At 36.5% G+C, this 17,753-nt stretch overlaps 1 protein-coding gene across 5 annotated transcripts in view; it reads left to right on the forward strand.

The window, feature by feature from the left end:
- The window catches only part of SBF2 (SET binding factor 2), a 231,945-nt gene that overhangs the window by 202,457 nt on the left and 11,735 nt on the right, over nucleotides 1–17,753 (forward strand). For 4 of the 5 annotated variants that reach the window (XM_036384030.2, XM_036384033.2, XM_036384031.2 and 1 more), the window contains 6 exons: nucleotides 1,510–1,581; nucleotides 4,119–4,303; nucleotides 6,121–6,297; nucleotides 9,121–9,222; nucleotides 10,382–10,567; nucleotides 17,037–17,163. In XM_036384030.2, the coding sequence (XP_036239923.1) occupies nucleotides 1,510–1,581; nucleotides 4,119–4,303; nucleotides 6,121–6,297; nucleotides 9,121–9,222; nucleotides 10,382–10,567; nucleotides 17,037–17,163 (849 nt within the window). The remainder of the gene's footprint in view (nucleotides 1–1,509; nucleotides 1,582–4,118; nucleotides 4,304–6,120; nucleotides 6,298–9,120; nucleotides 9,223–10,381; nucleotides 10,568–17,036; nucleotides 17,164–17,753) is intronic. The other variant, XM_036384035.2, reaches the window with a different exon arrangement.

Consider the following 17,753-nt stretch of genomic DNA (forward strand, 5'->3'; position numbering starts at 1 on the left):
GTATATAAAATCACTAAAATTGTTCTCAAATCCATTATCACAAAGTTCCTCATACTTGTTCTCAGCTAGATATATTTCACATGTGAAGCAGCAAGCAGCTATGGATTATACACCGTGCAAAATACAATAGCAGTGGTTTTGTGGTTTGGATTCTGGACCACTCCTTTCTTTCCTTGTGTTTATTATCACACATACCAAGGCTCAAAAGCCAGGTTCAGCTATGACACACCAGTAGAAAATTACATTTTCTATTTTTTTGTGCCAGACAATGTATTTGTAATACATATAATTTTGAAACATAAGTTAGAATATATGTTCCAGTGCGTGAACAGTACTTCTAATTTTTTTAAACCATCATTGTTCTGAACACTCATCAGTTGTTCTGAATATTTGTGTCTGTGTCAAGTATGATTTTTTTACTTTATCTGGAACATTGTCACAAAGCATCTGCCCAAAGCTCAGTCAAGTTGGTTTTGATCTGGAATATTTGGTCAAATACTTATTTTTCATAATATATTTTCATTCTTTGACCTTTTCTTGGTTGATACTTTCATGAGAGCTGTAAGTTCACTCAAAACTTAGAGCTTTTCCTCTTCCTTCCTTTGTAAGCATAAATTGGTTCTTCAGAGCAGCACTTCTTACCTGGCATTGCTGTGTCATTTAGCAGAATAAAAAGTTTCCTCAGTATATTTTACCACTATTGGAGAAATAGTAGGATATTTATGATTAAAAACTTTTTAGAGAATTATTTCCAAATTTTAGAGAATTATTTCCAAAGGAGGAAACATTAACATTTTAAGTATGGTTTAATAGAATATTTGTATTAAAAGGACTCAATTATGTTGATGTGGGTTTTGGGCCAAAGATAAATGCACTGATAAACACATAGGGCTCCCACAGAAAATGGTGATTTTTGCAAGAGGAGAGAAGATCTCTTTCTGTGGTAGTTATTACATGTTTTCTAAATTCTATACTTGTACACAAGCTTTTAAAAATGTTTGCAGGTGTACAGAACTAATATCTTGCATTCTGCTTTAATTTTGAGGTCCATCAAATTCTACACTTAATGTCCCTGGACTAAACCAGCTCTTTATAACAGGCATTAATGTTGGGATTTTGAATTAAACTAACTTTCAGCTGGATAGAAACTTTCAATAAATTATTCAACAGAATGATTTAATCATTACATTTCCTTTGGTATTATAATTATGGAAAAACACATGGTGGCTTTGCAACATGTCTGAAGCTATTGCAATGACAATGGAAATTATTCCTGTTTGATAAATGGATACCTCCTTCCCATTTTATATTGGTTTTGTGGCTTGATTGATGTTTTGTCTTGTGATGCCTGAGATTTGTGCTGTCTGATAAATCATGTACTATAAAGAAATGCAATATATCCTAGATCTTTGGAAATTAATAAGTAACCCTTTTCTTCTCTCCTGCAATGTGTTTCGCTGCAATGTGCATTCCATTCCTCCTCCTTCTGTCTTTACTGTTATCTGCCAGTGCTTGGGCACAGAGATAAATGTTTCACTCATTCCAATTCCAAATCAGCAACTAAGGAAAGAGTCCACCAAGGTACTGTATTCTGTGTCCTGAAAGCCCATTCTTTTCTACCATCTGCTGCTACTATGTCTTAATTCATTCTAAAGTGATACTGACAGAAAGGTTTGTTTCTGCACTAACAAAATTTTGAGGGTTTTAGCTCAGTGTCGTGGATTTGTTATGTTTTGGAGGTTTTTTGCCCACTGAATGTATGCACAGTGACTGTGATGTAACACAGAGTGATATACAGAAAAATTTCTGTGTGAAAATTTTAAACAGCTAGAAATCAGTTCTGGAAAAGAGTTTAGTATTCCTACTGATTTAGGAAAATAGCTAAGAAACACTTAGCTAGTCAATGAATTTCTTTCCATAGTTATTATTAATTGTAATGAACAGGGGAAAATGGATTACTGTCAAACCAGAAAGTCATAATAATACAGTAATACACAAGCTACTGCTAACAAAAATAAAGTACTAGGCAAAAGTACAGTAGAAACATAATTGTGCCTTTTAATCACTGCTGTCCATGCTGGCAAGCATTTTCATCTGCATGTTTTTGTAGCCAGTTTTGTTGCTTTTGGTGTGCCACAAGTGCTGATGATGAGTGCATTTGTGAAATGCTCCAAAGTGTCACTGTGTATTTTTGTACTCTTCATCTTTGGGGACAGCAGTTTGTGTTGGAAATTTTTCATACCAAATGAATAAGAACTTCTTTCTCTTATTAAGTATTTGCTGTGATTTCTGCTTGCTAAAGTCTCTATTATTTCACATGTAGTAGCTGAGACATGGAATAAAAGTTTGTACTAAACACCCTCCTTTACTGCTTGAGGTGTTTATAAAAGGGGCTGGCTGTGAAGTGGGAGCTTTTGAGAGGTGTTACTGCCCAGAACTCCTTGCCAGCCACTCTCAGTTGCTGCAGTTCATCTCCTCACATCTCAGACTAGCAGCCAGACAGGCAGACAAGCTAAGCTGTACAGACAAGTCCCTGTTAAGAGTTACTGTACAGAATTATTTTTTAATAGAAACACAATCCTGCTTCTAAAAAATAGAATAAAATTATTTTGCTGGTTGAGCTATCTCAATGGAATTTACTGTTATCTGCATCTTTTTTCTTGTGTGCAAGAAATGTTAACTATGCACATTGTTGGATTTTCCTGAAGAGGGGTGGGTGTTGGTCCTACAGTATCTAAATTTCTAGTACTATGAGGTATTTCTGGTGCCTCTTTTGGATATCTTGCTTCACAGATTTATGGACAAGAGTCTCTTCTGATAATCTGATTTACTGCATATTAGGATAAAGAATTTCACACTGCCATTTGGATGCCAAATTTAGTGTACTTTAAGGGATTTGATTTTCAAGTAGTGCTATTCATACTCTGAGAATCCAATACCTTTCCCATGCCTCACATTGCACACACACAAACAATCTCACAAAATCCTGGTTATCAATTGAGGTACAAGAAACAGAAAAATATTTACTGCTTGTCTTTTCTTCTAGCACTAAACAGGCCTTGGCAATCTGATTTTAAAAATCAGATTAAAAATCCCTACTTTCTTATGTTAAAGTCCCCAAAGCTTGCTCAAGCATGATGAGATGAGAGCATGGCTGTGTGCTGCAGAATTTCCCCCCTGGCAGTGCCAGTGGAGCTGCAGCAGCCAGGTGTACACTGTGCAGAGTCAGAGTGCTGCTGGGGTGTTGGGGTGATGCTGTTCTGTAGTAAAATGCAATGATTGGCATCTGACTCCATTGATCCAGAATGCTGAACAATTGCTTTGGTGAAATAGATTATATTACATTATACTATATTAAAGAGATACATATACTATACATTACTATACATTACTATACTATACTACACTATACTATACTATACTATACTATACTATACTATACTATACTAAATTACACACTACAGAAAAACCCATGACTGTCTTGAGACAGCCAGGACACAGCTTTGACCCAATAGGCCAATGAATATAAACAACCATCACCAGAACCCAATTAAGAACTCCCTTCAGGTAAACAATCTTCCTAACACATTCTGCATGAGCAAAAGCAACAGGAGCAGCAAGTAGAGATAAGAATTGTTTTCTCTTCTTCTCTCTGTGCTTTTCCAGGAAAGAACCCTGAGAGAGAGAATTATGTCTCTCTGTTCAGAGAATGTGAATGCCACACCATTCAAGGATTGCTGCTTCCACATCCCACTGCACTTCACGTTGTTGCCAGCTTTGGGATTTCTGCACTTTCCTGATTTCTGTCCCTCTAGAAATTTCATTTCCCTGAACTTACATGGACATTGCTATTTGCAAATTGTGGTTTTTCACTGTGTCACTGATATCATAGCAACTCTTTTCTCTACAGTAGAAAGCAGAGTTAGATGAGAGTCTGAGGTTAAACTATGCAGTAGGATGGTTTTGACAATTTCTGTTACAAATCAATTTCTTTCCAGTACATGCTCTTAATTATGTCCTTAAATGTGCATGTGACACGTTTAAGCATCTATGTAAGTAAATATGATCTCCAGTGCCTCGCACAAAATGTTTTTTAAATATTCTTCATCCTTATGAAGGTGTATGGGCGAGTCTTCGTTCAAGCAACCGATTTATCAACACTCAGACTCCATTCATTGATGTTGGTGCAAGGCTTGCAGGGAAGGATAATCCCCCTCCCTACAGCAGCAGCTCCTTTCTGCAAAGTCAGCTGCTGAGAAGACAAGCAGCCCTCTACATATTTGGAGAAAAATCTCAGTTACGGGTAATGACAATTTAATTTTTTTTCATGTTTAATGTAGTTTTTATTTGGTTGAGTTTAATTATTCTCATGTTGTTACAAACAGTAACTGGTATTCAAAATAACATGGAAATCTGTTATGAAGGAAACAAAATGTTGCTAGCTGGGGAAGCAATTAAAAGAGAAGGAAACCTTCATTACTGTGGGCAGCACTAAACTCACACAAAGCCAAATTGATGAGAATAAAGCCAGCCCAGAACTCCTGATTTGATTGCATGGAGAGGACCATGGTGTCTACAGTTTTGTACTTATTATTTGATAGATTTTAATGGTTTAGATGAAAATCTATCAAATAGATTTTAATCTAAACCAATTCGAAATCGTTCGAAAAACAGGTATCCTCCAATTCTTAGTAGTTTTACTTGTTTTCTGAAAGTGTTTTCAGATTTTTTTTAATCTCTACGTTCAAAGATTTAAAAACCTGGTTTCTTCTACTTTCTTACTCAAGATATGAACATACATAAAATATTAAAGTATTTTTTGAAATACAAAAAGTCCAAACCCCATTATTGGTAGTAGGAAAACACATCATTATTCATTTTTTTCCTGAAATTATTTTCTATCAAGAGGTGGAGGAGACATGCTGTACCAGAATAATGAATCAATTACATAGAATTAAATTACTATATTCCACTAATAATGACTGTTTCTATTTGTTTGATTTATTAATGAATAAGTGAAGGGTTCAGTCATGCATCTACAGCTGTGTAGCAGAAACTACTGCTTTATTCTGCTAAATATCACATGAAAGAAATTGATGAGGCAAACAGAAATACACAACATTTTAAAGAAATGGTGCTACATTCCTCAGTTGCTTTTGTCATGCATTATTACCACTTGCCATTGTTGAGTTATTGAATTTGTTTTTGAACCATGCAAAGTATAAACAGAATTAAAACCAGGCTTTCACTTTCCTGCATTTTCGATTGGCATTCTATGAAGGAGCTTAATGAAGATTATTTGCAGGCCAAGTTTAATTCAATGAAAGCAATATTGAAGAAAACTCCAAAAGTTTGGCATGCACATCTTCAGTGATGCTTCATACATGAGAATTGTTTTTCCTAGTAATGTTCTCCATATTATCCTTTTCATCATAATCCATTGGGGTTTGGTGGGGGTTTTTTTCAGTCAACTAACTTGGTCTCTTAATTCAGTCCTCCTCTCTTATTGCTGAATGCAGTAAGTTAAATAAAACATGAGGAATTCTGCTAGGAAAATCATCCAGCTGCTGCTCTGTGCTGAACAAGGTACTCAGCCAAACAACTCCCTCAAAGCCCAGTGATGGTTTAGATGACTCAGCTGCTTTGCACCTATGGGGCTGCTTTTTAGGTGTGGGGGTTACTTTTTTCTGCTTTATTGAACTCCCAAAATGTGCCCTGCATTCTTCATATGTCATCCACACAGATATTTTAATTTGTTTATTGTTGATTAGCTTTAAAAATGTTAAAGGAAGTACACTATGTTGTATATAAGGAACTGAACAGAACTGGACTTTGGTTTTTCACCACTATTACTGTTGAATAATTCTATTATTGAAAATATGGCTGCTGTGGAGTACATTCTGCTGTTATGGTTATAGTTGGGTGCTTTATTGTGGTACATTTTGCAAGGATTTTTATTCTATTTTTTATTATCCTGGGCAGGTGTTTAACTATGCCGATTTTTCATGAGGAATTAATTACTTAGCAATAAAGCAGGCAAGGCTTTAGGATTTAAGGAGACTGTCAGTGAAAAATATGCTTCCCTTTTAAATTACATCTGCTGTTGTCCTTTTCATACAGGGGTTCAAACTAGATTTTGCTTTGAATTGTGAATTTGTTCCTGTTGAATTCAGTGACATCCGGCAGACAAAGGCGAGCTTTAAAAAGCTGATGAGAGCTTGTGTTCCCAGCACTATTCCCACTGACTCTGAGGCAACATTCCTCAAAGCTCTTGGGGAGTCAGAGTGGTTCCCACAGGTAATTCATCTGACAGGTACTTCTGATAATCTATATGCAGTGCTGCTCACACAAAATAAATTCCAAGCTGTTGTGACAGAGGACTATTGTGTTCTAACCAGCTGCTCTTTGCTCACTGTAGGCTCTTTGCATGCTCTCTATTCTGGCATTACACAGGCATTACTATTATTTTAATGCCATCATAATATTTACAAATAGGGGAGGCATTTTTGTAACAAAATTTATGTTTTATAACATGGAACACACAAGGAGAGGTGACTGGGTTTTCTATCTGTATACATTCATGGTCTTGATTTTAAATTATTTTTCTTATTTTATATATTTTAAATATCAGAAAAAGAAAGTGTGGGATAAAAATCAGAAAAAGAAAGTGTGGGATAATTAATGAGCTTTTTGATTTTAAAACTAATATTTGAGTCTTCCTATGTGTTCCCACCCTGGATTTTGATATGCACAAGTTAAAAAACAAGCAAATATCTGTTGTGGGATATGGGGAAGAGAGGATTCTATGTATGTCACTCTCTTCTCTCTGAATCTGTACCTTTATTTCCCTATCTCATATTCCTTTACATAAATATTCACCAAACAAAGGCAAGACTGGAGCAAACTTTGCAAGATTCAAATTAAGAAGGATGTGGGAAAGCCAGCTCTTTGTAAATCTAAAAGCACTTTAATTACAGTGAATGGTTTTTAACAGCTGCTTGTTATGTTTGGAAACCCCTGCAGAATATACTTTTCTCAAATGCAATTAATCACAGAAAGCAGAATAGAATTATGCTGATTTCTTAAGGAGGAAATACTTGTGAGGAACTTGTCACTTATCACAGATCAGGAAATGCACTCCTGGTTGAAATGTGCTGCAAGGAGGGGCTCAGCTTCTTCCCTGGGCTGAGAGCAGGAGCTGCTCATGGCTGGGGCTGCCCACCAAGGTTTGCAGGAAGGGGAGAAGTTGGGAGAGCATGAAAAAGACCTGACTTCCTTAGCATGTGAATATTTTCCATCACAGAGTGGTTGAGCAAGTTCATAAGTGTAGATAAATTAATCTACTGTAATTTCATTATTGAATTAATGAAATAAACTTGTTCCCTGCAGCAGCCCAGGGATGGAGGGCAGATAACACTGGGGTTCTCTCTTTTGGCATATTTCAGAGGATCATTCCTTGCTTTGGGTGCATCACTCTGCTGAGGGCTAGGACATCATGTCACACACTGGCTTTGTTATATTTAAACCACATTTCTGTGGTTTAAATCATGTCATATCTGACTTATGTGATAAAGCTAATTTATGACTGATAAAGTTAATTTATGACTGATTTGGCACATTTTCTACTATTCCCATGGAAGAACATAGATCTGTCATCTCAGAAATGTTTTCATTGTGTTAAGCTTTCCTCTTCTGGGCAATAGAAGTTTAAAATTACAGATTTTAACACTGTATGGACTATTTCTTTATAAGAATGTGAATGCATAGAGGAAAATTGAACACTGCCCTGAACACAAATTTAAAAAATAGTGGTTTGCATTAACAATGAATCTGTAAAACCAGATTGCATATCAGTTTCCTCGTTAAAGATGGGAAGAAACAGCCTCTCTTCTGTTTTACTGCCTAAGAAAGCATAAAAGAATAAACAAGCTTGGTTTTAAAAGTGGTTCTCTTTTCAGTCTTTTCTTATAAAAATTGCAGGAAAATTAATCTGTTTGGGTTGAGGTTTTTGCCTAAATAATGGCTATGTGAATGCTCAGAGGAGTCAAGGTTTTTCTATCACAATTTCCATAGCAATATTAATCAGATTTTTAAGAGGAAGAAAGCAGACTGCCATGAAAAAGGATAAATTTTCTAAGGTTTAACTGTTGTTTGGTTGCACAACCAAACAACTTGCTCTTGTTTTCTTCAATTTAATTTTCTTCTCACTTTCCTGTGCCTTGTGTACTTCTTGAACTTACTTATTTCCTTTCATAAATGATCTTAAATGTTTCTTACCATTTTTTGTTTGTTTTCCTGTACTGTTTTCTTCCTTCTTTCAGACTTTCATCTTTCCCATTGCTTCTGTTGGTTGGATTATATTCAGTGCTGCACAAAGAACAATTTCACTCTGCTGTAAAAAACTGAATTGTTTATGTATTACCTATTATGTTGTTTACCAAGAGTGCTGTCATAGTATACAAAAATGGTAAAATCATCATACAGATTTTTCTTTTTAGTAATAATGATGTGAAGTCTCATGGTAAGATAAAATTACCCAGATTGACCTGAACTTCTTTAACCTGCTTGTTTTAGCATCACTGTGTCATGAATATTAAAGTGTCCACTTTCATATATTTTAGCCTGTCTGCCCAACTATCTAAACTGTTTCTCTGTTGTTGTTATTATTGTTCAGTTCATTAATTTCCAACTTCCATGGTACTGGGTATTAGTTATATTGTAAATATCCTGCATGGGTTCTCCCATCAAAGTACTTAGTGACTTTATGGAATCTTAATATTTCACAGGAAATTATTTTAGTGTTAAGCCCAGGATGGAATTTCTCTCCAGTAAATCTGTCAGCTGTGTTGTTCCCATTCTCCTTTTTATGACAGCTAGTTTATTACAGTACTCATTGGCTTTAATGCTTTAAGTTCCTATCTTCAAAACTTCCCTTAGTTTTATTGTAGTTCAGATGGAAATCCTTAGACTGTTGCATTTTATTGTTGCCTAATCAGCTGCATCAATGTATTTCTCTGTATGTGGATCCAGGAATGCATTTTTAAATATGAAAATATTCTATTTATTGATATTATCTGAAAATTTATCTAGAGTGTGTTACTCATTCATAATATTTTATAGCTTCACAGGATAATGCAACTGGGTGTGATCATCTCTGAGCTCCTGGAAAATGGTTCTTCTGTTATGGTTTGTTTGGAAGATGGCTGGGATATTACTGCTCAAGTAAGCTGCTATTAAAACCTTGAAATAGTTCAATATTAAGAAAAAACACCAGGCAACACTTTTTTACACAAGTGACACATAATTAGGTGTGACATGAATAAATTTGTGTTGTGGCAGCAGAGAAGAGACCAGAATGCATGAATCCTTGCATTCATTTGCAATTTATTTCATGACATGATTCCTTAAAATGAATTCATTCCAAAGGTCCTGATGGTCTTAACAGTTCTAAGGCTTGGATGTAAGATCTGCATTCCTGCACCTGACCATGTGTAAGAATGAATGCCAGAAGTTACCACAACTGTTCATTTATCATTTTAAACACTGTATATTTTAAACACAGGAGAAATTTATTGTCTTCCATTCAATTTCCATAAGTAATGTTAAGAGACCACACAGGGAGAAAACTGAATTTGTGCCAAAGTGCCTGTAACACCTGCTGCAAGGGCAGATCACCTCAAACTGTAAATTAGGTGAATCAAGATCTGCTGCCTGATTTAATCGATGCATTGTGTCCATGCTGCTGCTTCATCATTCAGAAGAGAAACACAGATATCCATAATTCTAGTAAATTAAACCTTCATGTGCACCCAGCATCATAGTACCAGGTAAACAAGCACACAAAAGAGTGTGACCATAATTATTGGAATCATTGCCAAGAAATGAAGAGTAGAGAGGAGAAATACATGCCTGGAAGTGCAAGAAGGCTGTGCTGCATTTTAAAATCTCCTGAGATGCTGTGTATAAAAACAGACTGCAGTTGGCTGGGGCAAAACCTTTAAAGTCAACCTCAGGACCAATGCTTTTATGCTTATTTTGCTGAGGTAGTAGATACTATCTTTTAAATGTTTATTGTAAAAGGGGTTTTATTTCAAACATAATTTCAATGTTGCAAACATTGTAACCACCACCCAAGTGTGTAGGTGCTTAGGTTTTACTTCTACAGATACCATAAAGTCTCAATACAATTGAAACTTTTTCATGTGGAATATTTGGCTGGTTTCATAAAAATGGGTGTGATAAACTACTTGTCATTGAGTTTATACGAAAGCCTTTCTCTTCTTGAACAATGAACAGATTAGTGAATGCTTGCATTCATTTGCTAAAGGTTTCCCCTGACTTCTGCCAGTGGTAACCCAGAATATGCTGTCCTGTGATGCAGGTGGTGTCTCTGGTGCAGTTGCTCAGTGACCCCTTCTACAGGACCCTGGAAGGATTCCGAATGCTGGTGGAGAAGGAGTGGCTCTCCTTTGGCCATAAATTCAGCCAGCGCAGCAATCTCACCCTCAACTGCCAGGGGAGTGGATTTGCTCCTGTTTTCTTACAGTTCTTAGACTGTGTGCATCAGGTGAGCCAATCTCTAACTTCATTTACAAGAAGGTTTCATGAAGAAATGTGTCTATTCCAGTATTTCAGGTGTTACAGGTACAGGTTTGGGAGAAGATTAGTAACATCATTCCCTAGGTGTTAATAAAGTGGATGGATTTCACCCCAAGAAGAGCTGGAATGGTTGTCTAGAGGGCAGATAACACTGGAGTTACTCTCTTTTGGCATGCACAGAGGAGACTGACCCAAAGCAGACTCAGAGGGATGGTTGGTGGTACTTCTCTATTAAGGTTATTTATGTAGAGGTTTCAATTAAAAGGTTTTTAAGCTATGAGTGGCTTTTAGAGCCCTTTATTCCTGGTTTCTAGGACCTGGACTAGACAGTTTTTAATTCCTTGTGCCTGATGATGAGCCTTGAAGAGGCCTTGTACTGCACCAGTTCTGGGAACAATGACAGCTATAAACCAGGGATTCTGAGGTGTTCTGATTTTTATGTCTAGTACATGTTCAGAAGAAGATGGACACCAACAGTTGTGTTGTGTAGGAAGAAATTAGGTTAAGAAGATTATATTCATTTTGGATTAATTCTGAAGTCTGTCCCTTTCTCCATCTCAAACCACTAAATGTAAATTGTTTGCAGAGATTCTGTGTATGCAAATATAAAGGGTTCTTGCATAGTTCCTCTTGTACATGTGTCCTTCTTTTCCTACTTCTCTGATTTTTCTCACTGAAAAAGCTGAAAGTTTCCTTGACATTATTAACCTGTGTTAAATTGTATGGATGACTGTGTATCACAGAAAATGAACTGTTAAGGCACCAGCCTTTTTACTGGGAATGCACATTCATAGTGAATACTTGCATGAAAGAGCAGTCTGTGAGTAGGTCCTACTCTGCTACCCAAAGAAAACTCCACAGATTAAATAATTTGCTAAACCAATGGAAAGCAATCTTCAGATATATCTATGTGAGATTGATAATGAATGAGCTTAGAGGAAGAGGAGTGAAAAACATGTTATGGAAAATATCCCCAGCTTTGCTTGTGTCCCAGTGGTAAACACAAACAGCCATCATTATTGCTGTCTCAGGAGTTAATAAATCCTATTCTTGGAATAAGCATTGATTGCTACAGCACTGCCCTTATGAAAACCTTAGAAATATTTGTCACATCTTCTGTTTCATCCATTTCCCAGTGGTTGTAGTCAAAAGATTGTTTTTTATTTGAAATTGGGAGATTTCTCTAAAGAGAATCAGTAATGCATTTTTTGTTCAAATAAGTTGCCCAAATGTCACGCTTTTTCTTACAATAGGCTTAGGGTTATTGCTCCTTTTCTGCAGTAGGACAAAACCCATATTCTTGGTTGCAATGGCTACAGCAGGACAAAATTGCCATGTGCTCTAATTCTGAAACCCATCTGCCTGGTAGTTCACTCAATTCTGTAAATCAATAATTTGTCTTGGTCATGGTGCTGTGTTCTCTCTGCTCTCAGGTGTCTTCTCTAAGCTTAAATTGGCTGATTGGATAATACCATCCATTGGTAGAATGGAGGAAACCTACCTCTGATTTTAAGCAGTAGTGTAAATTTGGAGTTGGAATCCTTCCAGCATCTCCCCTTACCATGTTTTGATGCTGTTTTGGTGCATGTGCACTACATTTTTTGGGAAGAATTTGAAATTGCACCAATGATTTGTCACTTAGCTTAAAACCATTGGGGTCATCAATGTAAAGTGGAGTCATCCACCCAACTGGACTAAATCCAGTCCAGGTAAAGCCACAGCTGTGTGGAATGGCTGCAGGGACCTCAGCAGCAGCTACTTCAGTCTGTCTACTATGGGCTCCTTCTGATTTCTTGCTAATGTAGACATAACCTACATCCTGTTTCTGCCCCTGGAAACACTTTGCTTCAGTTTTACTGTAATAAATCTTGGAAAGTTGTCATTACAAGACAGTTATCCTCACATGCCCGTGCAGTATTTCCTTCTCAAGTGATTCAGAGATGACACAGGTTTTGGAAACAAATGGGTTATCCAGAAGAAAGTTAAAAATTAAATTCAAGGATTTGGGTTTATTGCCATGAAATAGAATGGACCATGTTCTCTTCATGGTTTTTCTTTAAGTTATGTTTAACAAAATCTGCAGTTCTAAGGACATAGAATAATGGATTATAGTCATTCCATCTTTAAAAGTTGGAATGAAATGCAAAGTGGGACAAATCCCTGCTGTTGAGAACTGTCAGATGCAGTTTTGCCCCAGGCTGCACACATGTGAATGTGTCAGGAAAATTCAGGAACATCACCTTTGCAATTCACCTTAGGGAGCAGCTTCAGTGCCTGTCACTTGTTGGAATCCAAATGCAAGGAACTCTCAGAACTTTGAGCCTGGAAGCCAAAGCTTAGAATTAAACACAGATTTGATCTGAGACCTTGGAAGGGGCTTCCAAACTTAGGTGCTAGGAGCAAGAATGTGGATTTATAGTGTAAAGCAGAGACACATTCAGCTAAGTAAAGGGAAGTTTAGAGTTTTAGAGTTTAAGAGATAGCAAGAATAAAAGTAGTTACAGAGGTAAAGAAGGAGTTTAGAATGCAGTATTGTAGGTTTGTGTGTCATAACATGATTGGCTAAGAAAGCTTACACTGCAGCATGGGTCCATAAGACAGAATATTTAAGGATTGGGTCAAAAACATAAATATCCTTGTTGGCAGTGTTTTATTGGTCAATAACTCCTTAAAAGGTCTTCTAACTAAGGGTCCTGTGACCTTCTGAACGATGCTGTAATGATTTGAGCCAAATTCACTCTTCCTGCCTATGTAGAAGATAAAAAAAAATAAACTGCATCATCAAAAATGACTCAGAGGTCTCGTCTCTAATTCCTTCCAAAATTCCCCCCAAGTGAATTACCACAGTCACTCAGCAGGTATCTGCCTCTGTTTTAGGAAATACACAGGTTATGAGCAGGTTCATTTTCTAGAGAGAAGAGCATTTTGTGTTTGTGGGTTTGAGCTGCCCTGGGTGCAGCTGTGCCAGCAGGACCGGTACCTCCTGCTGCCCATCAGGAGCTGTTCACTGCTGCTCTCGTGGAGAGCTCAGGGCTTCTTGGCAGCTCCCAGCCAAAATGCTGGGGGAAATTTGGCAGAAAAGACCATTAGAAGCACTTCAGCTTGTCCATCTGAAGGAGAGAGTAACTTCTTCTGAGGAAAGATAAGGCTGCGAAGGGGTTATAATTATTTTGCCCAGTGTTATCTTCATCCAAGACAGGGCATGGGAAGCACAATCAGTCTAATATTGATAATATAGACTTGACTGTAAGCTGAATGACCTACAGTCCCATGGAGAAGGAAATTCTGAGTAACTTTTCTAGAACTAGAGTTAGATTATCCTTCTAATGATAACTCTTCTAACTCCTAGTATTGAGTTACCAAATTCTAACAGTGTGGTTGTAATTTCTAGGAAAATTGATTTTGAAGTCAAATTATTGGTTGAAATTTCATATGAATTTATCATAAAAAATAAGTTTTCTCAACATCTGTACTGGAAAATTTTTGTGAATTTTCATTGGTTTCTGTGCAAATTGTTACACAACTACAGAATCCAATTGCAACTTAACCCTGAAGTGTAATATATTATGTATGATCAGTTTTCAAAAAAATTACCCATTAACTGGAAGCAAACATTTGGTCCTTTCCAAGTACTTTTAACCTTTACAATCCATATACTAGGTGCAGTAAGAAAATTACCACAGAGCCAGTACATGCATTAAATATCAGGGGTTAAACTAAAGATCCAGAGAAAACAAATGAAGCAGTGATTCCTAAATTAGAACTGCATCATCTTATAAAAAGTCATTGTTTATGCCAATATCTCCAGGTGTCAGCTGAATTATTAATGCAAAATCAGTCTTTCACAATAGCAGCATCTGGCAGATGCTTTCCCTGCTTCTAGGGAGACGGAGTTTATGCAAGTGATGTCAGTGAGGAAGCTTCTCTTATTTTTCTTCTGAATCTGTTTGGTAATTTATTGACTATAATTAAAATAGGATGATTTTCTAGAGTTGACATCTTTTAAGCCCAGTGAGGAGCTGTGTCCCAGCACCCTGTGTAAGAGGAGGTGAGTGCTGCTCCCATGGGAGGTGTGCTCAGGCATTCCAGGGTTTGCAGGAAAACCTCGTAGCCATCACCAGCACAGGACCTTTGGAGTGTTGTATTCCTCACTCAGGATAAGTAAAAATTGATTTAAAAAAACAAAAATGTATTAGGAAACTAAGGAAAGCTGATAGATCTGTAAGATTATTAAATACATTTAGGAGTTACTTCAGTGGGACCATGGTAATTTTAAAAACAGCTCCAGAATGCTGAGTTTCTCTAATCATAACATTAGAAACATGTACAGCTTTAATCAGGTTTCAAATGTTCGTGTATTATGGAGATTAAGACAACAATAATTACTACATTGTTTACCTCTATCAGAGAAATGTTTTATAGCTGTTTTCTCTTTAAAAGTAAATTATAATTATAATAACTTACTCTTATTACAATATTTCTGCATCCAGAAATCTCAGAAGTGGAATCACCCACAACATTTAGAGCCATGACAGAATTTTATCAGCAGCTTGTTCTTGTAACTCTTACAAGTATTAAAATAATTGTTGGACCATAAGTAGAAGTTAAGACCCTGTATATATTTCATGTCAAATAGCAGAATGTTGCCTCTCCTTCTTACAGTATATTAAAAAAACCTTCTCCTAACACAAGGAGAAAATATGTACTGAAGAAGATATGGAAAAAAACCCTCTTTTTTATAAATAGAGCTAAATACTTAATTTGTCTATAAAATTGAAGTCCTGAATGTATCATAGAAAAAAAATTGCTTATTCTTACATCTTTTGTTCTTACAAATCAGTGCAGGAATGTAGTATTTGTATCAGGGGAAAAACAGGGATTAAATAAGAGTGGGTATATTGAACTGACATGTCTTAAAGTATCTGAGCATTTAAAATGCCCAGCCCCAAGATAATATTGAGATACAATAACAGCAAATTCTCTGACTTAAACGCTGTGTGGGTGTTTGTAGGTCATTTCAAGGGATTTTCCTGTCAGTGTTGTATGTTCAGTAGAAAACTTCTCCTTGCTAAACACTTATTTCCCCCTTTATTTAGCTGGTCTGTGTGGAAATATAAATGTAAGGAGCTTCAAGTAATCTTAGTAACAATTCCCATCATTACTGAAAAAACCCCATGGAGTAACTGAGAGGTTGAGAGAAAACTGATAAGAGATTAGAGAGAAAATATGGAACAGAGAAATGAGTGGTGGGAATGCAGAAGACAAGGCAGGGGTAGAATGCAGAACTAAAGGTGTATTACAGGTTTGATGGGGAGCTAGACAAAGAACAGTGGTACTTACTTCAAATGTGAAATTCAGTCAGCAGTTTCTTTTTCAATTGCAAGCTGTACTTATTTCCACTGCAATTAGAAATTTTCAGTTAATTGCTGTGTTTATTCTGAAAATAAAGAACCTGAGTCATAACCTTATTTGAAGAGTAAATTTTAAATTAACACATGAAATTTCTCCAAGCACTCTCTCATCAAGATTTTTAGAATCTTTCATTTTCTATGGATATCAAGTATAAATATCAGTAACTAATGCTAAATTTTTTGCCATGAATATTAAACTTTGTGCTTAAAATCTTACATGAGGCTCTTTATGATTATGTTAAAGAGAAGCTGCTGTGAAGAACCAGCAATTTCACAGTGCTGTACTCTGATAATCTTGTATAGTTTTCTTAAATAAAGTCTCCTGACTCACGCTGGAGACATTCACTGAATCAGACAGACCCACAGCCTAATGAGGGTAACAATTTAAGCAATGACATGGTTTTTACTGTTTCAAAAGAATAATGGCAAGACACCTCCTCACTGTGGGGTTTTTTTCATACTCTAATATTTTTGGTCATATTTTGAAAAGGAAGAAATATGTGTAGACTAGTAAGTACTTGAGAAATTGGCTGTTTCAGGAGTGGTAGGTGGAATCTCATTTGCAGCATTGTCTCTGTACTCGTCTGCTTCGTGGGGTTCTCAGCAATAGACAGAAATCCAGTGTGAAACCTTTCAGTTAAAGGTTTCATTCCAGCCACATCCAGGAGTAGCATCTTTACCTGTGAAGTTATGTGGTGACTCAAGAATTATCATAGAAGGTTTATATCCAGGTGGATTTCCTGGAAGAATCATGGGGATTGTACAGAGTATGATACTGCTTGTTACACAGTTCACTCTATCTGCTCTGAAATGTTCTTGCAGCATAGACAATACATGAATTTATTTAGCCAAAAAATATTCTAGGACAAAATGTTAGAAGGATTTTTGTGACACTTGCAATTTGTTTTCAGCATTCATGGGGGAATTGTTTTGCTGTCATTTCACTTTATTATTTCTTACATATCTATTTGTATTATCCTCAATATCCACTTTTTTCCTTTTTTTTTTCTTAATTTTATTTTTTAGATTCATAACCAATACCCGACAGAGTTTGAGTTCAATCAATATTATCTGAAGTTTCTGGCTTTTCATCACATATCAAATCGATTTAAAACATTTCTTCTGGATTCAGATTATGAGAGACTAGAACATGGTATGTGTGATCTTTGTGTCTTGCATACTGCTTGTGTAGTTGTTGATATTTTTCTCCTCAATATTTGGACTACAAAATCTTTGCCTGGGTTAAGATGGTCCAGTAGCTGAGTGGTGACCCCAAAAGGAATTTCCATGTCATGAAATTACATTTCAGGTGTAGAAGGGAAAATGGAGGTGAAGAACATGTAGCATTTCCTGCATCAGTGATTCCTGAGCTGTGCCTCTGATGGCCCTAAGAGAAAGTAGAAGCAATTAGTGCCATGCCTAATTGGCATAAATTGCTACATTTTTAGCAATTTTTCCAGGTAGTTCCGTTTTCCCTACTAAATACCTTCTTTTAACAGAAACAAAGTCTCTGTGAGTCCATCAGAGAGTGCACAAAGTTTCAAGAAAGAAAAGCCTTTCCATCGATTTCCTCCCACTTCTTCCTCCCGCATTATCTTCAGTGTTTCTCCTTTTATATTTTCTGTTTTACTCCATCTGTCATGTGCAACCTGACTGGTTCCAAGGCCTTAGCTGCCCTCAGAGCCATTTTACTGAGGCTACATCACCCAGCTGAGGCTGTTCTTGGGACTTGTCCACTCAAAC

This window comes from Molothrus ater, chromosome 6 (assembly GCF_012460135.2).
Source record: "Molothrus ater isolate BHLD 08-10-18 breed brown headed cowbird chromosome 6, BPBGC_Mater_1.1, whole genome shotgun sequence".
NCBI lineage: Eukaryota > Metazoa > Chordata > Aves > Passeriformes > Icteridae > Molothrus > Molothrus ater.